The following is a 24487-nucleotide window of genomic DNA, read 5'->3' on the forward strand; positions in this document are numbered from 1 at the left end:
TTCTTTGAGCGCCGACCCTCTCTCATCTCGGGTCCTAAAACCCACTCTGGCGGTTATAAACTGCAATTAAACGTGGAGAGAAATCGAGATTTGGTTGGGCCTTGGCCTGCCAGCATAAAATAGTAACTAAAATCTGTTTGAGAGCTCAGATTTTAAAAGGAAGATACTGCTTATTCTTCCCCCACTGGAAACCTAGTTAAAGGAAATTAAGGCCTCTCTTAAAGGTAACTAAGATTAGAGAGCTCGGTTTCCGTTTTCTGTGTTTCTGTGGGCCGAACGCCCAGGTCGGTCAGCGAGTTTCTTTCTGGGTGGAATGACGGATTCCTCTCGCCTGAATCCTAAAATGATAGCTTCTCTTGGTTCTGCAGCTGCGAACGACTGGCGCCCAGTAGCCCTATCCTGGCGGGGGTGTTGCTGGGAGTGGGGGGTATTGGGGGAGAGAAGTAGGAGTGAATGGGAAAGGGGAAAGAGCCAAACCTCGCTAAAAAGTTGAGAGAGAGCTGCGAGGAAGGAACGGCGGCTCCTCGAGGCTCTCTGCCCCTTTAAGTGCTTCACTGACTCAGCTAAGCTTCCCCCTCAGGTCGCGTTTTTTATGAATGAAAAACGTCCTTATATTCATTATATAAACAAGCCTGAGCTGATTGGTCAATGGTCCCCCACTGCATAAATTATGCAAAACAGACTCCTGAGGGGTAGGGAGGGACGCGCTGTTGACCAATGGGAACCGGAGTTGATGGGGCGGCTTGGCTGGATTTGCCCGCAGACAGGGTAAACAAGAAGCGATGGACAGCCGCTGGAGCGGCCTCGGGCCAATGGGAACGCGGCTGGGCTACAGCCGCGGGCCAATAGCAGAGGGCGGAGCGGCAGGCCGCTGGGGGCCGGGCCAGCGCTCCAGCCTGGTTGGCAGCTGCGGCGCAGAGTCCAGCCGCTGGTGCGCGGAGCGGTTCAGTGTCCCCGGAGCGGTTCGGCCCAGCCATTAGCCTAGGCTCCCAGGCCCGGTGCGCGCGTGCGTGAGCGCGCCTGCGCCCCGGGGCCGCTGCAAGGGGAGGAGAGCCGCCGCCTCAGGTGAGGGGGCGTCAAGTGGACAACCGGGGCTTCTGAGGGGGGTGTCCAGGAAGGGCCCAGCTGCCTAGAGTTCACTGGCTGATTCAGAATCCTCAAAGTCGGGGTGCACTTTTTAAATCGAGGTTGGGCCCCCCTCCCTCGCGGAGCTCACCTCCCCCCTCCCCTCCCGGGGCCCGGTCCGGTTCGGTTCCTGGGAGGCGTCGGACGGGGGCGGCTAACGGTTCCGGAGCGCGAGGAGAACGGGTTTCCGCACGTCGCGGGGGAGGCCGGCGGGAACGCGAGGTGCGGGGGCTCCCGGGTGGGGATGGAGGGGTGCGGAGTTGCGGTCTTTACAGTCTCTGGAGATCTGAGAACCTCGAGGGGACTTGGAGGCTCGCGAGAAGAGGCACTCCGCCGATCTTTGCAGTGGGGAGGATGAGGGAGAAAGCAGCTTAGGGGGAATGTTTGAGAGGTGATGCACCCCCACCCCAGTACCAGGAAGGGTTAAGTGACATAGGCATGTGCAGCGTGTGGCGTTAGGGGTCGGCCAGGAACTTATGCAGGCCTTGCAAGTTTCAGGTTGTGGAAAGCGGACACCCAATCCCCCCCATCCCACCCCCAGCAGACTGAGGGCGTCAGGTTGCCGGCGATTCTGGAGAAATCGGGGAACATAAGAACCGCGGCCTGGGGATGGTGGAAAAGAAAAAGATGGGTGCGGAGGGGGATGGAGAGACGATGGAGCTTCGAGCTGGATTAGGGATCTGACCGAATTTTCAGAGGGGAGGGGACCTCTAGGGGGGAGCCGAACTCCTGATTGAGGAGGGGTGCCAAAGAGAGATGTTTGGAAGGGTTTTGGGGGTGGGGGAAGGATTGGAGGCGGTTGGTAGCTCCCGGCGCCGCAGCTCGTTTTTATGAATGTGGGTGACTTTATGAATGAAGCGGGTTTCTTTCGTTGGCTCGCTGCTCCCTGCGGCTTTTTTTTTTTTTCCTTTTTTTTTTTTTTGTGAATGAAGCATTGAGCTTTCTTCCTAAAACGCTGGGGTGAGGGGCCTGCGTCGGAGGCAGGGCTTGCGTTGGGAGTGGGGGCGGGGGCTCATCTGAAGGAGTTTTCATGAATGGAGAAGGCTGGGAATTGGGTGGAAGTGTGTCTTGTTTTGTGAATGGGGCCCAGTGCGAGGGATCCAGTTACAGCCTTTACCTGATGTGGCGGCTGCGGCTCGCTCTCTCATTCATAAAACCGGGCTCGCTGCGCGCCGCGGGGGAGGGGCCTCGATCGCGCCGCTAAGCTGTGTTAAAGTTTTTCCTGGGGGTACCGGGAGGTGGGGGTTGGGGGGGGGCACAAAGGAAGTGGTCTAAACTCCTGGATGAATTCGAGCTTTCCCTTCAAGCTTAAAAAAATATGTATACTTTGAACGCGATTTTTCTAGCCCTTGAACTTTGAGAGCTGCTTTAAAGACCTTCGATACCTCTTCTTTTGGGTTTGCTTATAACAGCTTTTTTAATTTTTTAAAAACAATTTTTGCTCTTCATGGTGAAGTATTTTTGCGTCGTATTTCATTGTGAGTCTCTGAAAATATCTCCCCCTCCGATCTCCTACCCGTTGTCCACTTCTCCTATAGACGTTTATAGACTTTCTAAGGCCATGATTTATTTAAACTGACAAATTTTTGAAGGCTACAGAGAACTCGTTTTCTTGCCCTTCAACTCGCTGCTGATGCCCTCTCTGATTTTGTTTACGGGTTGGTGACATTTGGGAAGAAAACTTTATGTTGAACTTTTTAGCGCTTGTTTGAAAGGCATTCAGGCAAGCTACCTGGAGTGTTTTTCTAGGAAGTTACGAAGTGTGTAGTTTTGCTTCTCTCCCTCTGACTTTGAAAATATTTTATTACTTGGACTAAGGTGTGGAGGGGAGGCTGGCTGTGAAGGGTTTCCTTGTATACTAACATACAAAAATTTGATATGCTTCACATAGTATGAAAAGCAAATTGGGTGCCATTGCCCACTGAGAAAAGGTTCCCTATTTAAAATTTGTATACTAGTTAAAAAGATTTATCCTTAATTATTTTGAATTGCTTAGAGCTGGGGTGAGTGAAATTAATATTTCTCCCATTTTATTGACCTAACTTCATTTTTATTTGAAGAATGGTACCTTCCTGACATTGTTACTTTATACCTCCCAAATTAGAAACAGTTCTCTCCTGTCCATTTGGATCCCCAGCCTCTCTTTCCAAAACCCAATACTTGACAGTGCTGAAACAGTTTAATTTTCTAAATCATGTAAGAAAAATTGATTTCACTATAATAAACAGATTTTTCTTTCCATGAAACTTTTACTTTTAATGATTTTTAAAGATCTGTGGTAGACATGCATTTAAAATATGTATAATGGAATTTAGTTAACTTTATGCATTAGTTTTCTTAGCTATTTTATTCTTTTAAAAGTTGGAAATGTTATAGCTTTCTTTGTGAGTTGCCATGGAGAGATCTGTGACATTACCAACACTATATCTGTTTGGACAAAAGATTTAAGTTTTAATTAAGAGTTGTATCTGAAGATAAGTATATCTCTGGATCCTTGTATTCTTGGAACTATATATAGTTCTTTACAACTGACCTACAAAATACTTTTAGAAGCACTATGTATGTCAGATTCTTAATTGCAAATAATTTGGTATGCTTAAACCCAGTTTCTTTACTTCCTGTCACTGTATTATCAAAAATTAAATTGTCTTAAAAAAAAAAAAAAAAACCCTAACACTACAAACACCCTGGGGAATCTTTTTACAGAAAGAATCTTGAAATCATCTTTTTAGATGAAAATAAGGTCCTTTTTTTTTTTTTTTGGTAGGAGACAGATGATAGTAAACCTATAATCTTAATAATTAAATAAAAAAGATTAAAAGAATGACTAGGTGAGTGGATTTGGCACTAAGTGTACCATGCATCTTTGATGCCCTTAATCAAGCCCAGGTTAGTCTATAAAGCTTACACCTTGAGTGGTGGTCTTTAAGTACCTCAGAGAAAGTGAATGATTTCCCACAGAAAAGAACATTGCTAAAAGAACAAGCAATATAAAATCATTTCATTTCTTTCCCCTCACCTGGGCTAAAATCTCCCAAATTCCTATTACAGGAGGACCCCTTCCCCCCAGAAATTGCTCAATGCTGAGAACTTCCAAAGTGATATTAGAGACGCTGGAAGCACCATGGATGGGTTTTATGATCAACAAGTCCCTTTTATGGTCCCAGGGGTAAGTTTATGTGGCTTTTGGTTTGTTTTGTCTTCCTTCTTCGAACGTGAGTCTTATGGCACAGCCCCCTTTGGACCCCTTTACTACACTTACGTCTTAACTGTCTATTGGCCTCTTTCAGAAATCTCGGTCAGAGGAGAGTAGAGGGCGGCCTGTGATTGACAGAAAGAGGAAGTTTTTGGACACAGATCTGGCTCATGATTCTGAAGGTAGTGCAGCTCTCCCCTCTGCTGTGGCTTGTTCATATGGCTCCCTGTGAAAACTGCAGCACACAGCCAGCTTCTTCCCTCTTCCCCCTAGGAGAATTCTCCTCATTCTGGTGTCTTCTGTTTTCAATTCCAGAGTTGTTTCAGGATCTCAGTCAACTTCAAGAGGCTTGGTTAGCTGAAGGCAAGTTTCTTGGCTGTTCTGTTTTCCACATAAAACATTTTACTGTGCTTTTTAATAAAACTTAAAGATCTAAAATAAAAAATCTCTTTTCTAGCACAAGTTCCTGATGACGAACAGTTTGTCCCAGATTTTCAGTCTGATAACTGTAAGTACCTTTCTGGTGGTGGCACATGTGTTCTGAGAGTGTTTGGTCCTTGATCATCCGTGTCTAGAATACTTTTCAGCTGTAGCCAGCCTCTTTGGACAGTGGTATGTGTTTGGTTTCTTTTAATAATTCAGAGTTAACCCCCTCCCCAAACTCTTGTTTCGTTCCTTACTGAAGTTATTTCTAAAGTGCTTTTATTTTATTGCGGGTAAGATTTACCAAACATGATTTTATCTTAAAATTTGTGCCTAAAGAATTTTGCAAAACTTCAAGCTCAAAAAATCCTAATTCTCAAGTTAACTAAAGTTATATATAAGTTACTGGACCAAGCATCCATTAATCAGACATTCTCTTCCAGTGGTTTTTTTCGGTTTTTATAAATTAGGTCCTTGATAGAAATCATGAGCCTGACATTTTTTTTTTCTTTTAAAGGTGCAGAAAATAGTTAATGAAAGATTCCAGTTAATTGTGGCTTCACCCAACATGTTGTCAATTTCTTTTCTAGCTCAAAGTTGACCCAAAAATGGTCACAGAAGTGACCTGATTTACACTTATTTTTCATGTAGTTGTCAAGACTATCATTCAAAGAGTAAAAACCTTTACTTAAAATGGTCTTTAAGTGCTCATATCACTGAGATAACAAATGCTGTGGAAGCTCAGAAAACAGCTCTAGGGTACTGGCAAGGGCACAGTTAGCTTTGCACTGATCTTTGGGGGCTGTCCTCAACAGGTTTGGGAGCTTTTATGGTCCAGGCAGAGCTATCAAGGACAAAGCTGGCTGATGAAATTTGAGCAGCACAGGGCAGCTCTAGAGAGCATTAGTCACTGGCGAATGAGCAGGTTTAGAAGAGAGGCCTGGAGAAAATGCTGCCTCTTGAGAGTTGCATCATAGAAAAATTTGTGTCTTAGTCATAGTTTATAATAGCAAGCACCTGAGCCAGGCAAGGATTTGATTTCTCATTTTGCACCAACACATTTTTCCGAGCTTTGTTTTATCTTGTGTGTGTGTGTGTAAAAATGCCACTGGGAGAGAGGATATCTTTGGATCTAAGTAAAAGCTGTGTGTTCTAAATCAATACATGAAAGGCCAGAGGTACTAGCTAAACATTCTTTAATGATAGGCCTCATATTCATGGGGAGATGCTAGGAAATGTGAAAAGGGAACAAAGTGTAACTCACAGATGCAGGGTTACCTTAGCTTTGTCACAGCTTGGTGTGGATGTTTTCTATAGGAAAGTAAATGCATGTTAATTATTGCCCTCTGATTGCTTTCAAATGATTGGGAAACTTGCCGCTGAAAGGCTAAAGAAAGATAACCTAAAGTGTGTGAGTGTGTGTGTGTGTGTGTGTGCACGCTCGCGCATGTGTTTGCAAGATAAAAGACAGGATTGTAATCCTACTTTGTTCTGTGTTGACAGTTTGGCCCAGCCTTTCCAGTTCTTGCTCAGAGCAGCATAAACTGCAGTCTGTTTGGGAGGCTTTCTTGGCAGAGGTTCTTTGAAATGCTTTTATGACACTTTTGTTTGTTTCTCTATAACCCAAAAGAGTTAGAAGGGAGGTGAGATGACTGCATTCAGATAGATTTCATGTGCTGAAGCAGAGGTAGGTTCCTTAGAGAAAGATGTCAGCAGACAGGATATTTGGATAGATATTTATCTGCAGGAAGAGGCTTCAGTAAAGGAATCAATAAATGTGTTCTGGCTTCTTAGAAATAATTCCTGCTCGGCAAATAGAACGTGCTAAGTTCTTTAAAGTGCCATACCTAAAATGGAGCTGCTTTGGGAGATGTTTCTGCTTACCAAGTGTGATGTGTTTCTTTGTTTGCTTTTTGCTTTAACTTCTTAAGGTTGGGGTTTTCTGTCTTTAAGGATAAAGCAGATGTTTGAGTAGCCTCAGAGAGTCTTTGAGAATTCCCCCCCCCCCCCACCCCCGACTCTTCTTTCTAGAGATGGAGCCGAAAGAAGGATAGATTCAGACAGAGGTTAGGCAGGAACACAGATGTGGGGAGGTGTATTCTTGAACTATGTCTCTTTGCTGTTATATGTGTGACTTTTCACTGCAGTTGAGACAGGCAGTATAGACTCACGGGAGCTGGCAGAGCCCAGGGCTGGGCAGACCCTTTCTCTGTGAGTACCTCTCACAGTCTATTGAGGATCAGCTTCCACTCCAGCCCCCTTCTGGAAGAGCCCTGACTGTTCCAGGGAAGTAGGAGAAGCTCATGCAAATTTAATAAAATCTTACGAACTGGTTTAAATCACTGGATCAATGAACTGGAAACCAAACTTGCACTTGCTGGGTAAAGCAAATCTCTCCCCTAGGGTGGCTGAAACATTTGTAACAAATACTCTTATGTGACCTGCCATGAGTAGTAGTCTACCTTTTTTGTTACTGTTGACTTGACTAGTTTTCCATGTTGAATGTGAGAGTTTTGGTATGTATGTGAGAGAAAAAGAAATACCAAGTAATGTGGGTAACTTATTTTAGAAGGTCAGGTTTGAAGATGATGGCTTACTTTTTTTGGTAAACGCTATCAGCTCAGCTTCTAAAGAGATTTTTCTATATTTTCCAGATTTTGGTTCCTACCCATAGGCATCCATTCATAAATTTTTTTTTAATAAATGAAACCACTGTTCTTAAGAGTTAAAAGAGAGGTGAGACATTTCTTAAGTCTTAAAGAAACGCCCAGCCTACTTCTAGTTGTATAGATTTCCCTTTACTTCACAAATACAGAAGTTAGTTAAGTATCCCCCCTAGAATCTCTTAAAGGTCATGTTCAAGGGAATAAAAAGTGCCACCTATAGACATAGGGGTTCTGCCTTTGCCACCCATTGTCCCTTGATCCTGATAAATAACCCTGAAGATCCCAGATTGTTTGAGCTACAAGTCCCTTTTAGAGATGGTCTTGCCTAACCCTTTCATTTTATTAAGGGGATAATATAAGGTCCAGACAGCTGGAGATACACTGGTGATTAGGGGCAAATGGGAGGGGCTAAGTAAAATGAGGGAGGAAAAGTATATAAAATCCTGTCCTTAAAGAAGCTGTCACAAAGCTGCAGAGCCAAGGGCACTGTCACACTCAGAGGCTCCCTCATGATTTCAGATGCCTGGAGCTGGCCTTCAGGAAAGCCTGGTTGAGGGTGGGCTGCCCAGTCTAATCCGTAGTTCTCTTCATTCTACAGTCCCAAGAAACTTGCTCAGTACCTTGGTGCTTTGAGTTTTTTGCATAGGGTTTGAAAGAAAGAGAAATGATAAAACAGAAAAATCAGAAAACTGACATGTTTTCCAAAAGACGTTTGTGTGTGTACACACTATGTATCCTGTGTTTTACAAATGTGTTTAGCTACGTGTGCAGTAACACACAGAGCTACCAAGCCACGGAATCTGGGCCAGTAAATAAGTGTGTACTACATTTTACAGAATTAGCTGCAAATCGAAACCGAGGATAATAATGGAAAATCAAAGTGCTTAGTGTTGGGTTATGGGTAGGAGTTGATAATTCAGTGTTCTGAACTGTTTGTTTGGACACCTTAATATTCAGTTTTCTGAACTGATTGTTTGGGCATCTTAGGGTATTAGTCTCTTTTCTCAATCTGGTTCTTTGGGACCCATGGACTGTAGCCCACCAGTCTCCTCTGTCCATAGGATTTCCCAGGCAAAAATATTGAAGTGGGTTGTCATTTCTTCCTCCAGCGAGTCTGCCTGACCCAGGGATTGAACCCGTGTCTCCTGCATCGCAGGTGGATTCTTTACCGCTGAGCCCTCAGGGAAACCTAGGGTATTACTAGGTTCTAGCATATATACATAGTGTTTTTAAATGCAGATTTAAGTTTTGAGTTTTTAAAATTTCACTCGTTTCAGTGTGATACTGTGACTGTTATACCTGTCAGCATTTTGAAGAACTAAAATATTTTACGTTGAGGAGAAGACACGGTAAAATCTTATTTTAAAACATGATCTCTAAACAAATATAGTTTAAAGAATGGTTTTAAAATCCAAATGGCCATGTTTCCCCTTGAAGTGTTCTTTTTAGATCTGTGCTTCAAAAAGAATGGACTGACTGGAGGAAGTAAGGGTAATTTCCTAAGACTGGCTAATTAACTGATAAAATCAACTTTTCATAAAGACATTTGCAATAGATGGCTGGGAAATAGGATTAACTGTTATGGCAGCCCTTGAACCTAAAGTATATTGATCTTAATCCCATTTCAATATGAGATTATTCATCTGGATTTTTTTTTTTTTAACTGCTCAGGAGGTTGATATGGTGGGGGGAGGGGTGACTTCCTTTGGGAGAGAGCAGTCATTTTGGCCCCAGACACACTGTAGCAAACTCTCCGTTTACTTGCTTTCTGTTCTTGGGCCATTTGTATATGAAAGGAGCATCCTAAAGTCTTTCTTAGCACAAGGTGAAAAAGACAACAGTAGGCACTTTAAAAATAAGAGGCTTGAGGGAGTTGAGGCTCTTACTTAATCCTTTGCCAGAGCCTATAGCTCTGAAGGTGGGAGAAACCAGAGCTAAAGCAGGAGCAGGAAAGCTAGAGGTTATTTGACTCCAAGTTTTAGAAACCTTTCAATGTCTTTGTTAGCTAGTCCACTCCCTACCTTACCACTGAGAAAGGGCTAAATGATTTGAAATCCTCTCCTTGATAGCCTCCAAAATCCCTGTAATGCAGGACTCCTAAGAACCAAAGCCCTAGCATTCCCATTTATTGAACAGAGCCATGTGTTTACACAAAATCTGTTTTCATCTAACTTTAATTCAGTTAGACTTATTAAAAACAACAGACTTTTTCTCTTCCTCTTCTATGTCTCTCTGCTCTCAGTCCTCTAATAAAACCCAGTAACCCTTCCAGTCTCCCATGTTTGGTGCAAAAGACTTGGGATAGAAAATTACACCTGTGTCTGCTGGGCAGATCACTTTTGTAGATTCCAGAGGTAACAAAATCCCAGCATCACGAAATTACAGTCTGTCCCCTGTTTTTCAGCATTCTTCTGCCTTAAGATTAAGATGTGGGTAGTCTGATAAAGCTGAGAATTTCTATTATCTGCCATTTCACCCACCTAGTATCACTGTTTTAACTTCAGTCCTAGAAAAAACATTACCACTGGTGGGGTGGGGTAGGGTCGGATGTGTAATCCTCTACCCAGAGACTGTTCCTCCACATGTTTCTGGGGTTTTAATTGTGATAAAGCTCATCTGGGCTCAGAGGCTGACAGCCCCCCCTTGGGCACATGGCTGCCCTTGAGGCAGCCTGGGCCCCATCTGTGCCCTGGCACATAGCGCTTCTCCACTTGCAGTCCAAGGAGCTCAGAGTCTTGTCATGTTGCAGCTCCCAGCTCTTGGACAAGCGCCAGGCATGCTGATGCCAGTACCGGATTAGGTTTCTTTTTTAAAAATCCATTTTGTGAACTCATCAAGCTCATTTAACAGAGGCTTTGGTCGTCAGTTTCTATCATTGTCCCATTCCTGTAAAAGACTCAGCTTAAAATAAAGGAGACACAAAGACACTAGGCCCCTAGTGTGTCTGAGTGGGTGCGCACACGAGTGTGTGAGTGTGTAACCAAAAGGTTAAGTCCACCTTTGAGTTTGGCAGGTAAATGACCGTGGACTAGCAACTCAGAAACTCAGATGTTACACTTGAGAAGAGTCCCTTCATAAAGGGGCCCTGCCTAGCAAAGAGGTACACCTGCCTAACAGGAGGAGGCATCTAGACGAAAGCTGCAGCTGAGGGTGAAGATTCCAGGGAGCAGGATAAGATCTAGCCAGGAGTTTCAGACTGTTCTGCAGAGTAGCCAAGGCACTGAATGGAGAGTCTGGTTAGTTATATTCAGAGAAATGCTTCCAGTGGTCAACCATCTGAGTTCACTGGCTTGTGGCAGTGGGGGCAGGCAGTGAGAAGCGGTCCACATAAGACATTTGAAAATAGTCCAATATGTTTTGAAAAAGAGGGAAAACCCACGTGCTAACATTTATCCCCTGGATCTGGTTTTCCTGAAGCAGCATATTCTTCCCTTGAAACGAAGTCTACACTAGACTGGCTTCATAACATCTTCCTTAGGGTGATTATTGAAGGTTTGAAAAGAGTAGAAACCCAACCAGTTTTTAGCCTTGTACTTTGTGTTGCCCTTGGAGTAGGTTTCACCCACAGACGATAGATCTTCTCTTCTCTTTTGATGTCTCATGAGCATTCAGGGGGAGTATTATAAACCTTTCAGGCCGGATGCAAAGCCAGGAAAAGGAACTGTGAAACTGTTCATAATAGATAGCTTGACCCCTCCCCCCTTTGCAGCCAGACTCCTGTAGTGTCTCCAGAGACCCACTCCCTTGGGGAGGTGGCTCCCAATACTGTTATAGGAATGGAAAAGCAAGGAGTCTGGAAAGGCTGGCTTCCAGAGAGAGCTGCCCTCTAATGCAAACCAGCTCACCCCTGGGGGCAGGAGAAATACCGCTAAAGTCTGTTTCAGCTGGTAGCTACAGTCAGTTTCTGAAGTGGGCAGCGCGAGATAGATTCCTTTTGCCAGAGGGCACTTGCCGACCTCACTTGGAGCTGACTTGCACACCCTTGCGGATTTCAGCCAGGGTCTCGGCCATCTGAGTCTTAGGGAGAGTGTGGAGCAGGCAGGCGCCTGCAGTGTCTGAATTTCTTACATAAACACTGCGCGCTGGGCGAGCAAGCGTCCCTGCGGCGACAGCTGGGCTCTGCTCCGTCTGCCCCAGCGAGCTGAGCTGCTGAGTTCCCCACCCCCCCTTGCCTGAATGGAGCATTCCAAATTGGTTGTGAATGGAGGGCGGGGCTCCCTTGCAGACTTTTTCAATGAATAACCAGACCCCATTGTGCAGCCTGTGGAAAAACAACCAACTCAAACAACACTGGGACTGTTAGAAATATGCTTGTGATTGGCAGTTTGGAGAACCTCCAAAATTAGTTTCCTTTGGCTTCCCTGCTGCTCCCTGTTCTCCAAGCCTGGGCTTAATAGGGTTTGAGTTTTCTTTTAAGTGCTGATTTTTAACCCTCCAACTTCCAGGCTGGTGGCCTGGGCTTAGGCGGAAGGGCTGCTGCCCACCCTCCGATCTGCCCCCACCCCTTTGTCTCTCATTTTAGACTGAAGCTGTCTAAAGGGAGTGATAATGGGAGAGGGTGGTTTAGCTTCCCTGGAGAGAGGTGTTGAGACTTGATCTGAGAATATTACCCTTTTATCTCTTGGTTCCCTTGGGGCTGAGGCTTTATCTCTCCACTGAAGATTCCTGCCTCCTCTTCTCCAGTCTTTATTCCAGTCCTGAAGAACTGGTGGGGTGTTTGCCTGCCACAGCACTCACATGTACCTTTTAACATGGGAGGACCCAGCTATAACTTCTCTACTCCTTGGCAGTCTCTCCCCCATTTAATTTCCCACTGTGGCCAGAAACATATCATTTTAAAGTGACCCTTCCCAGACTGCTCCTCAGGTATACTCTCCCACTGGGCACTCAAATGCCTTGCCTCGTCAAATGAACATCTCAGGAAGTGCTAGAATGAACCCAGCCTCTGATGAACCCCCAAATCAGAGTGGCCTCCTCACTCCAAAACTAGGCCAGCTTCTAGGGGTACACTTGCCTCAGTATTGCCCACCCTAAACATCTCCCAGGCTCTTGGCTAACAGCTCACAGACAACCCCCACCCCAAAAAGGACTGTGTGGGCTAGACCATGGCTGGGCTTGATAAGCATAAAGGACAGTCCATTAAAAACCAAAACAAAACTTGATAGTAATGATCCGGTGCCATTTTCTCAGGGTTTTCAACTGAGATCTCTTAGTTCCTGCTCTTCCTAACGAGGCTATTTGCATTTGTGTTTTGCTCTAAGGATTTTTTTTCTGCAATATTTCCCTTGCTATAAATTGGTTTTCCAAGGATGTCGTCCTTTCCCTATTAAAAAAAAGAACAGGCCTGGGCAGATTGTCCTTTTGTGAGAGTTTGAAACCTCTCAGGAGGTAACCCTAGATATCTGCTGTGTAAGAGGATGCTGATGTTTGTGCTGCTTCTCCAGAGGGGCTGAGGAGGACTTAGCTTACATAAACACTTTTCAGCTGAGTGCCTGGAAATGCTTTGTAATTGCCTGAAAGGGCACTTAATGAGGGTCTTTTATACTTTTCCCATAGAAAAGGTAGAATAGAAGGAGAGGGGGGATGTCTCCTCCACTCAGCTGCCTACTGTAAAGACCAGATCCTGGAAGGCCTACCCCACGTTTCCTAATCTGAATTTTAGTAGAGAATAATTCAGTGGTGATCACGTCACTGTGCTGGGGGTACCCTCAGAGTCAGAACATTTCTGCTTCTCCCCAGCTTCCTTTTCTTTCCTTCCCCACCAGCCTTGAAATCTTTATTTCTTGGGGAATAAGGAAATAGCAACATAGGGCTTTAATGTAGTGTGTATTTTGACATATTAAACATAGTCCCCGCTTCTCAATTCACATTCCTGTTGAAGCAAGAAGCAACCAGTTTCTCTTAGGCTCTCAGTGTCCAAAAGCAGAGAACCCCTGTCTTTTGTTTCTTCACCTCTGTCTGAGCCACGGCATCCTTCTCTGCACGCAGCCAACCCTTGGGGAAATGTATTTTGCTCACCACCACTCCATTCTTCTTGCCTCCCTACCCTGTTCAGCAGCCCCCAACACCAGCCTCCAGCCTGCAGGGAGGTAAGTCCGTAACATTAGTTCTAAGAGTCCTTGGGGTGACCTAAGGGGTGAATAGGAAAAAAACGAGCTAGGGCCATTTTTCATTTTCTGATTCTGTTAAAATGCAAACTCTACCCAAGTCTTCCCAGGCTGCCTCTAGATTTTGTGCAGCTAACGCTGTACCCCAGTAAGACTCTGTGTGAGGGGTCAAGTCACACTGTAGGCCCTCTTCACACACTTGATGCGTTTCTGCGTTTAGGAGCAGCAAAGCTGTAGATAAAGAGGAATGATTCTCTCGGAGGGGAAGCCACTTTCCTTAGGGTTTGAGTTTCCTCCTGTTACATTTTTAAGATGAATTTTAAACTTGAAGGTAAAATTTTCCACAGTGATTAAATCCCACTTCAAGTATTGTTGCTGCTTTAATGCCAGTTTGGATGAGAATCAAATGAATTGGGAATAAATTATAGAAGGGCTGTTAAAGAAGGCTTGTTTTGCATTTTTTCTCTATGCAGGAGGATTGCCCTGTTTCCCTCTTTCCTGACTGTGTGTTCCATCTTGAGCAGCCCCTCATGGTAGAGTCTGCTGTGGCTGACGGAAAGCCTACAGTGAGGGAGGCCAGCCCTTCGCCTCCAACAGAGCTGGGAGAACAGGGCTGTCTCTAGGCCTCTCTCTCTTGATGGTGAAAGTTAAAGAAGTTGTCTATCATATTGGTTTCTCCACAGCCCAGAGTTTGCGGATGTGACACTCTGATGCAATTAGAATACACGTACTGTGCAACATTCTCTGATGGCAGAGCCCCGAATCTACTAATATGCAACCTACTTCAGTCAGAGTTGGGCCTCTTCTTTTCTAAGCTCCTTTTTCTCCCTTTCATTTCTAACTCTTCAAGGCCTCTGGGTTTCCATTTTCAGAATTCTAAAATAACAGCCCTAAATTGTTAGGATAAATGAGTCGCTGGAAGAAAAGGAACTACACAAACCCAAGCTGTTTCAAGAATAATGCTGAAGTGTGGCAAGAGTGTGAACTTGAAGGAAGTCAATCTGAAACTAGTTCATCTAGGTCAAAAAAATCAACCTGTCTACTACCATTGGCATTAGATTATCTTCCTTGTTTGAGAACACCCGTTTTGTGTTTAGAAATGACTATTTGAAAGATGCAGTTTTGTGCTGAGCACATGTAGCTGTTCAGTAATAGGTCCTCTTTCTGACCTGCAATTCCCTTCTGTGAGTCAGGACATTCCTGATTTAGTACATTCATCCAAGGTGGGTTCCTCTTACTAACATGACCACTTCTTTTGGGAGGAGAAAAAAGTATTAAAGAGTCTTTTCCCATCTATTTTAGCCAGACTTAGAATAGAAACCCTTAAAAAAAAAAAAAAAAATCACCTGTCATTACTGTTAGTACTAGTAGAGGTGAAGAAAGGATAAGGCCAATATCCTAAATTCCAGTTAGAAACTGGTCCTCCTAGTCGATAACCAAGGACATGAGCAGCAACCTCCTTACCCTGGCAGACTCGCCCCTGGCCCACAGGTCCCCCTTGAGGACTCCTTGGCCATTCAGTCTTCCCTATGCTTAGCCCATCACTTTGACCTCTTCCCAGCTTCTCCCAGCGTTTTCAGCCCCTTTGCAGAAGAGGTAAATAGACGGCCTTGAGGCCCCCTTCTCTTCCTAGCCAAAGCTATGCCCCCTGCCCACCCTTTAGGACTTGGGCATCTTCCTTGACTTGGGTCATGATTTTTCCTCTCTGGAGGGGGGAATAAAGAGGTAGGGGGAACCTGGAGCACCCCCTGGAGACTAGAGGACCCCACACACATTTTGAGTGGTCAGCCTGGGTGGTGCAGTTCTACCTTTTGGGTTGCAAGCGTACATTAATACCTGCCAAACTGACTTCCACGGGCAAAATTTAGTTGTTCATCTTTGCCCAATGGTATTTCAGCCAGCGGCTGCTGTTGCAGGAAGAGGCAGTGGAAGAGGAAGGAAACTTGGTGGGATGATGTAATTAGTCATTGAGCTGGGCCTAACAGAAGCAAACCTCCAAATCACCCACCTCTCCTCCCCATTATATGAATTTACTAGAAAACATAAACGTGCATGCATGCTAAGTCGCTTCTTTGCAACTCCATGAACTGTAGCCCACCAGACTCATCTGTCCATGGGATTCTCCAGGCAAGAATACTGGAGTGGGTTGCCATGCCTTCCTCCAGGGAATCTTCCAGACCCAACCCATGTCTCTTATGTCTCCTGCATTGGCAGGCAAGTTCTTTACCACTAGCGCCACCTGGGAAGCCTCTAGAAAATATAAACATTCTAGTTCAAATAAGATCCCATCCTAGTAAAAATGCCCCCAATAAAGCCCTTTCCTATAAAGTATAACCCCCTTGTCCAGTCAGTTCCTCTTTTCCACAGAGAAATTAAAATCCCTTTATAAGTAAAACTGCCACTTAATCTTTTCCTGCTTTTACCCTAGCCGCAGGGCTTTGTTTGGAGGTCTAACAGAAGCTACAACCTGGGGGCTCCTGAAGCTAGAGCTTTGGTATCTTCAGAGCTGGAGTTCTCCATTGAGAACTCCAATATATTAATATCTAATATCTCCAAGATACTAATATGTTGTGTCATATATTTTACATTCCAGGGAACAGTAAGAGCATAAAATACCGTAACACCAGTCCCGCCCAAACACAAGTTGGCAGCATGTTACTCTCCAGAGCCAGTATGAGCATCGCAGCTTCTTGTCATTGAAGCCAACCCCATGTGAAGCCTTTCCCCCAGAGACAGCAGCGTTTGGCAAGCCCAGTACTTGGCTAGGACACAACCTAGACCCGTATCACTCTTGTCAGCTTGAGTCCATAGCAGAGATTTAGGGTCATCCCTGGTAAACAAAATGGAAGAGGGGCTTACAGAGCATGGTTTTAACTTCTTCGTGGTATCAATTCTGTTGTCTGATTTAAAACCCAGGTGGGAGACATTCTATCAATAACCCTTAATTCCCGTCTTCCAGGAGAAATTCCACTGCCTTTGCAGGTGACCTCTCAGGAGTTTCAGATACTGCTCTCTACTGATGCTATTTATACCTTTTCAAAGTTGGGCCATTTTTTTCTTTTTGAGCTCCTTTTTCTCCCTTTCATTTCTAAACTTGTATTCAAGACCTCTAGGTTTCCATTTTCAGAATTCTGAAGTAATCTCATGTCCCTGCTAACCCTGTTTTTCTGCCCATCCCATTTGTGAACTGATAGGGGTCTCTCTGGAGACAGTCTCCATACCTGTGTTAAAAACTTTTTATTTTATATTGGAGCATAATTGACTAACAATGTAATGTTAGTTTCAGGTGTACAGCGGAGGGATTCAGTTATACATATACATGTATCTTTTCTTTTTAAAATTCTTTTCCCATTTAGCTTATTACAGAATACTGAACAGAGTTCCCTGTGCTATATGGTAGGTTCTTGTTGGTTATCTATCTTAAATATAGCAGTATATACACACCCAATCCTCAGTTTCCCCAGTGGCTTAGCAGGTAAAGAATCTACCTGCAATGCGGGAGACTCAGGTTTGTTCCCTGGGTTGAGAAGATTCCCCTGGAGGCGGAAATGGCAAGCTACTTCAGTATTCTTGCCTGGAGAATCCCATGGACAGAGGAGCCTGGCAGCTACAGTCCATGGGGTCGCAAAGAGTCAGACACGACTGAGAGACTACTCATGCATACACACACACATGCATTAATCCCAAATTCCCAATGCATACCATCTTTCAAGTAAGTGCCTATCATTTTTTATATAAACTCACCAACAAAGTATTCCTGGACTTATATTCCCCCAAAGGTTCCTGCCCTAGAATTTCCAAGTATTGATACTTGGTATAACCTTATTTACTCTTATGAGTAAGAGAAGTGTCTTCTGCCCTCACCTCTTTTTCCACTGTAGCAAGACCTAGCTCTGCTTCTGCAGGTTATTATTTCGCTCTGGTATTCCCTAGCCATCTTCATGCAGAGTTGTCAAGATTCAAATCTTGCTCTTGGGTTGTTTCTGTTCCAATACTGTGTAATTCTAACCCTATTTGTTGGGATCTGATAGCCTTTTCCCGTAGTCCATACCACGATAATAAGTTCAAAGACATTTTTCTCAAGCTGACCCATATTACCCCAAATTTCTAGCTCTAAATCATGAAAAGTAGAGTGGTTTTGTTGGGTTTTTTTTGTCCACACCCCAATTCCCGAAGCCTGTCTTATGCTGACTGTAGGTTTTTCCCGCAGCGTGGAAGAAATCTGATTCCTGGCACCAGATGTTCTAGGAACTAGCTTTATCAGTTTCTAATTTGGCTCTTGTGTTATTTATTGTACAGAAGATGGTATTGGCCATATAGGGAGGACTTCTATAGTTGTTAATTGATGAATTCTGCTACTTCAGGGTTGATTCTTTACCCTAGGGCCCTGAGATATACCACGAGGGTAATTAATATCCAGTCCTTTGGTCCTCACTGAGAAACAAGGAAGTAATAAACTGGAATAATCAACACCATAATTCCCTACCACCATGATTAATCTCTAGTCTAAAACCCTGAATATTATTGTTACTCACCATAAACCTTGTAGTTCTATTTGATTTCTTAAACTATGTAAATTTATTAGTATGATGGAAAACAGATTACTTAAAATCTTGAATACTATTGCTGTGACAATCATGAAGAGATCTTTTTCTATACCTGCTGCTGCTGCTGCTAAGTCGCTTCAGTCGTGTCCAACTCTGTGCGACCCCATAGACGTCTGGCAGCCCACCAGGTTCCCCCGTCCCTGGGATTCTTCTGGCAAGAACACTGGAGTGGGTTGCCATTTCCTTCTCCAGTGCATGAAAGTGAAAAGTGAAAGTGAAGTTGCTCAGTTGTGTCCGACTCTCAGCAACCCCATGGACTGCAGCCTACCAGGCTCCTCCATCCGTGGGATTTTCCAGGCAAGAGTACTGGAGTGGGGTACCATTGCCTTCTCCGTTTCTATACCTACTGATACTAAATTCTATCCCAGAACAGAAACCTTGCTTTCTCCATGTAGGACTTTGCCCAGGACAAATATAGCTGTTCTTGCTGTTTGAGATTCAGAATGAACCTACCCGGAAATCTCAGCCCCTCGATGTGGTCTGCTCACCCAGGTGTTGGCTGCACCAGACGTTTGTCATATTTCCCATGAGTTATATGGAGAGCCTTGTTTCCAGCCCAGAGTCCTGCTGCCATTCTTGATTCCCAAGACAAATGCACAGAGGATTCTCTAAGCCAACAAACTTAACACAATTTAGGTCTTAAGCTCCACCCTTTTCTGATCACTTATCCTAATAAGCTAGGTTGGGCCAGTTGGAGCCCCCAGAAACTCTTGTGCCTTTCTCCCCACCCCCAGGTGCTCAGGGCCCCAAAAGACCAGGTCACCCAATCCCAACCTCCTCTCTGGGCCCTGGCCGTGCTTAACCTCTTTGGGCAGAAGGAACCAAACCAGCTGCTTAGAAGGAAACATGAAGGAGAACACTGAGGAAGAGAACTTGCATTCCTTCTGTCACCAGCACAGGTTGGTGATGGCTGCAGGCTGCCCTCCTGAGGACTCCGGGGATGGAATCTGAGCTGTCCTGTCTTCTGGTTGTGTTCTAAACCTGTTATGCACGTACATTCACAAGGAGTGGGCATTCTCTATTTTATTTTTTCCAAAAATGCTTTGTGATCTTGAGTTGAGCTTCTGTTTTAGTTCCTGTTGAATGTGTTATTAATGTGTATACGAAACTACTGGTTGATTTTACTTTTGTTACTGTTTTGTACTTGTGTAATTGTGGTCTTTTTACCCAGCAGCTGTAGAGGTGGCATGGACAGTCGTCATGGTGATAACAGTGGCAGTTTATTTTTCCCTCTCAGGTGTTCCCTTCTCCTTTCTAAGTGGGCCAGGGCCAAAAAAATATTTGAGAACCACTGGCTTAGATGTTAGAGTATGACAACATTTGTCCTTGTGTAATTTTAGATTCCTGGGGCTGTATTATCCAAACATGGTAAAAGGTACAGATAAACAGGACAGTCTTCTTCAGGTTTGGTAATAGGCCAGGGGTGACTTCCTTCGTGTGTAAGGGCATGGTTTTGAAGTTGTTAGCACGTCTGCTGACCTGTTCAGTCAACCGTAAGATAGGGTTTTTTCTCCAAGTATCTCAGAGGAGATGATATAATAGCCATTTTATTGATTTTTTTTTTTCAAGACATATTGCTGCATTTACTTCATTTCTCTATATATTCTTCCCAAGTTATTGGAAAGTTGCAAGCTTTATCACATTTCACCCCCAGATACTTCAGTGTGCATCTCAAAAGACTGAGGACATTCTTCTACATAGTCTAAGAAAATTAACTTTTATTCAGTAATACTCAGAATTTCCCAGCTGTCTTTTATAACTGATATCAATATTGTTTTTGATCTAGAATTTAAGAATTGTACATCAAGCTTATTGTTACATCTCTTATATCAGACAAGAATCTGCCCACCTTGCCCTCCTCCCCCCAGTAACACTGACTGTTTCATGTTTTTGTTTTTTTTTGAAGAGTCCTTGCCAGCTATTTTGTAGTTGACTTTTTAGGGTACATATTTAAAGGATATGTAGAAACACAAATATACAGAAATGCTGACCTTAGGCATGGAAATTCCCTATGTTGTGGGTTTTCTCACCTCATATCCATGTTATTTTGTTGACCTTAAAACAGTGGTGAAAGAACTGAGTGAGTCAAATGGAGAGGTTTGTGCACATTTGAAGAGAAGGCTTTTGAGGGACTTACAGTTTTTAGCACAGCTTACTAAATAGTTGATTTTTTACTATTTATGGATGATTTTTGCTACATTCAATTTTTTAATTTATGCTTACAAAGGTTAGCACTGTCAGATATTAGAGAAAATGGCAGTCCCCCATATCTCCACCAATTCTACTTTTGGAACTTGTGCCCCTAAATTTGATAACATTTCAAATTTTTATTTTTGGAAACTGTTGCCAGGCAGAAACAGTGCTAACCATCCATTCAAACGGGTTTGAGCATGTCTCTTATTTGGTTTAGAAATCCAAAAGGCATCCAGATATTTTTCCAGATATTTTTTAAGTGCCAGAACCTGTCCACTTAATCTCCCTTGAACCTCTTTTGGTTCCCAGAACAGGGAATTATGGCCTGTCCTTGTCATTTGCTATAGCAATTACAAGAAATACCAAGATTAGGAATATGTTTTATGTTTGAAATGGTTTCTAATCTACACAAAGTAGTAGAAAACTAAAATAAAGACTGATTTCCAACTTCCAGTAATATGGTAGAACTTAAATAAACCTCAGCCTGTCTATCCTTTTCTTACTAACTGGCTGACTATGCTTTGTCTCAGAGTTTGTCCAAGGAAGGCCAGGACTAAGGAAAGTCAGCAGTATGTTGGAAAGTAGGTCTTTTGGGGTTTCTTTGTGTGCAGAACTCAAGGGACACCACATCTAGTGACTTAAAGCCCCCTCTCGTCTTTGCCAGTGGCACCCTGACAAGTTAGGAGTAATCAGGGGAGTAGAGACCACACATGCTCTATTTTGCCAACATCATTTTTAAATTGACATGTCCCTCTGTCTTCTTTCCTGGCATTCTACTCGCCGCCACAACCAAAGAGCAGTACAGGCAGGTGTCTTGGGCTCCCCCTGCCACCATTCTTGGAACTACACAGTACGTATTCCTTACGGAGAAGGAGGTGAGGTGGTAGTGGTCTGAGAAAGGAACAGTGACCCACCGCTGGTGGCAGAAAGAGCAGTAAGCTGAGGGATGAAGCTTCTTTGTAGGATTATGGCTCTGGGAATCCTGAAAAGTCTCTCAACCATGGCCATGTACATCCGCACCACGTTTGTTTACAAGCGCTATGAGAGGCTCTGGAGACATGGGCTGGCACTGGGGCATAGCCGCAAGACGTGCCATGTGGAGGCAGATGTTGGTGTTCTGGTCAACTTGCATCATGAGACACAACCTTCCATGTACAGTAAGATCATGGCTGTCAGGCGTAACCAAATAAGGTCTGCCCTGAGGTCAGGCCTGCATGCTGATTTGGGACAGATGAGTCTGCTCTAGATGAAGGTAATGAAAATGAAACTGAAGAAGGTGGAGAGGAAAACCCCAAAACAAAACCTTAACGGCAACACCTAAGAGAAGGAGGCCTCTGTGTGAAGCCAAAGACGCAGGACTGGCTTAGTCTCTCCCCGGTCAGACCGCACTATAACTGATTGGCAGTTTCTTTAACATTCAGTATCTATTACAAAAATGCTGTATGTATTCACAACAAAGGCTGTGGCAAATTGAAACTTTGACGATCATGAGGCACCAAAGGAAAGGCTTATTAGACAAGGTGGTTTTTGTCTTTCTGAAAAAATTCCTTTTGACTCCAACTGTCATTCATCGTAACATTCAACAAAAGTGTTTTCCTTTGTTTTGCTCCTCTGCGCTGAAATAGTGAAGTTCACTGCCAGCACTGGCATCGTAGCTGCCTTGGACAGAAGCCACAGGCCTGTACTTGTGGGCAGGAAACAGATTTTGTCAGAGGGAATTATTATTTCTCTTGAATGGGTTAGTTTGTCTACTTATTTCTATTTTGAAACAATTGGGTTATTTCTTGAAAGGCTGCTTCTGCACCATCACCGAAGAAAGATTTTCTAAAGCTTGAAGAAATCTTAGTGTTAACTCAGTGGTGCTGTTTGACCAGGACAGGAGCTGCCTTTTTTGGGGGCCGGGCCCCAAGACATGTAGGGATCAAATGTAGTGTGGAGTCCTGACCACCGGGCCACCAGGGAAGTCCCAGGGCTGTTTGTTTAAATAGAAACAACTGAAATAATGCGTGACAAGAGTAGCTTGATAAATTTTCACAAATGGTACAGGCATTTAGATCAAGACCTAGAATTTATGAGAGTGAGGAAACTCTATGTACCCCCTAAAGAGGCACCACCCCTAGAGACAGGAGTAACCGCCATCCTGACTTGAAACACCATAGAATAATTTTGTTTCCTTTTGAATATTATTGTAAATGGGGTCATGTAGTATCTGGCTTTTTTGGTTTTTGTGAGACTCCCTGTTAAAGCTTGATTGTAATTTCTTCATTCTCATTTCTGAGTACTGAGATTTTGTGGTGACTGCAGCCATGAAATTAAAAGACGCTTACTCCTTGGAAGAAAAGTTATGACCAACCTAGATAACATATTGAAAAGCAGAGACATTACTTTGCCAACAAAGGTCCATCTAGTCAAGGCTATGGTTTTTCCAGTGGTCATGTATGGATGTGAGAGTTGGACTGTGAAGAAAGCTGAGTGCTGAAGAACTGATGCTTTTGAACTGTGGTGTTGGAGAAGACTCTTGAGAGTCCCTTGGACTGCAAGGAGATCCAACCAGTCCATTCTGAAGGAGACCAGCCCTGGGATTTCTTTGGAAGGAATGATGCTAAAGCTGAAACTCCAGTACTTTGGCTACCTCATGCGAAGAGTTGACTCATTGGAAAAGTCTCTGATGCTGGGAGGGATTGAGGGCAGGAGGAGAAGGGGACGACAGAGGATGAGATGGCTGGATGGTGTCACTGACTTGATGGACGTGAGTCTGAGTGAACTCCGGGAGTTGGTGATGGACAGGGAGGCCTGGCGTGCTGGGATTCATGGGGTTGCAAAGAGTCGGACACGACTGAGAGACTGAACTGAACTGAGATTTTGTTTGATATTGAGCCTATAGATAAATTTGAGAAGAATTAATATCTTTATAGTATCAAGCCTTCCAGCCTGTGAACTGATGTATTCTTCTATTTATTTAGAATTCTTTGATTTTCCTCGGGGTTTTATAGTTCAGTTTAGCTACCTTGCATGTCTTTTATTAGATGTGTTCCTAGGTATTAGATGTGTTCCTGGGTATTTGATGCTATCTGTTGCTATTTTAAATGTATTTCTTTAATTTCACATTGTTTAGGTTACTATGTATGTAAGTCATTCTTTTTATGTACTTGCCTTGTAGCCAATGATCTTGGTAAGTTAGCTTATTGATTCTCATACTTGGTGGATACTTTCATATTTTCTATGTACCCACTTGGCAATAAGTGATTGAGGTATTTTTCCTTCTCTTTTTTCCTTTTATTCATTTTTCTTAACTTACTACACTGGCTAGGATCAGGCTTGATTTTTGATCATGGTGTCAGATAGAAAAATCTTCTAAGGAGTTTCCTAGTAAGAAAAGGAACTATGAAATTAAGTTGGTTGATTTGTGAACATCCTATGTAAATTTTAAATGGTGTTATGGTGGTCTACAGAGCAACACATTGTACTTTGTAGTGCATGCCCACGGATGTAGACATATCTTATCAGCCAGCCAACCCATCTTTCCTACCCCTGACAAGTGGAGACTCTCATTTGTGTATGGATCCTTAACAGAGTTCTGATAGTCAAGTAGAGGTCCAGAGAGCCCGCTCACAGTGTTCTTGTCTCAGAGGTGGCATTTAGGAGGGAATTGTCAAGCAACAGCTTCAGGAGGGGCGGGGCATTTGGGGGGTGCATGAGGGTATCCACAGCAACAGTGTGGCATCTGACTGGTCAATGACTGGCTGTAGATGCCAGGTCTTCCACAGTGCCTTCAGCTATCTGGAAAGATTTTGATTAGCTGGACAATAGAAGGGGGAATGAGATCTTATTAGATGGAATACTAGGACGGGAGGCAAGGACTAAGAAGTAGAAACCACTAGAATCAAGAGATGTTTGTTGCTAGTAGGAGGGAGGGAGGGAACCTGAGCGTTTTGGGGACCTAGAGACAGGAGAAAGTGTAAGTCCTTGAGTGGCTTTAGATGTGTCAGGCATGTCAGCAGCTGGAGAGTAGAGTACTCGAGGATACAGACCCCGAGAACTGGCAAAGAGCATTCCTCTGCTTCTCTGCAGTTGTCTTCTTTCTCCATCTCTTTCCCTATTTGTTCTAATCCCTTTTTGATTTAGTCCTTTTTGCTCAGGTTCCATTTGGGAGGCAATATAATGGAATGA

At 43.9% G+C, this 24487-nt stretch overlaps 1 protein-coding gene across 2 annotated transcripts in view; it reads left to right on the top strand.

Moving 5' to 3' along the window:
* The first annotated feature begins 896 nt into the window (after positions 1-896).
* The window catches only part of ETV5 (ETS variant 5), a 59337-nt gene continuing 35746 nt past the window's right edge, over positions 897-24487 (top strand). Inside the window, exons 1-5 of one of the 2 annotated variants that reach the window (XM_027538825.1) lie at positions 897-1065; positions 4177-4294; positions 4416-4503; positions 4637-4684; positions 4779-4829. In XM_027538825.1, the coding sequence (XP_027394626.1) occupies positions 4250-4294; positions 4416-4503; positions 4637-4684; positions 4779-4829 (232 nt within the window). In that variant the 5' untranslated portion in view covers positions 897-1065; positions 4177-4249. Of the gene's footprint in view, positions 1066-4176; positions 4295-4415; positions 4504-4594; positions 4685-4778; positions 4830-24487 lie in introns of both variants that reach the window. The other variant, XM_027538816.1, reaches the window with a different exon arrangement.

Source organism: Bos indicus x Bos taurus, chromosome 1 (assembly GCF_003369695.1).
Source record: "Bos indicus x Bos taurus breed Angus x Brahman F1 hybrid chromosome 1, Bos_hybrid_MaternalHap_v2.0, whole genome shotgun sequence".
Lineage (NCBI taxonomy): Eukaryota > Metazoa > Chordata > Mammalia > Artiodactyla > Bovidae > Bos > Bos indicus x Bos taurus.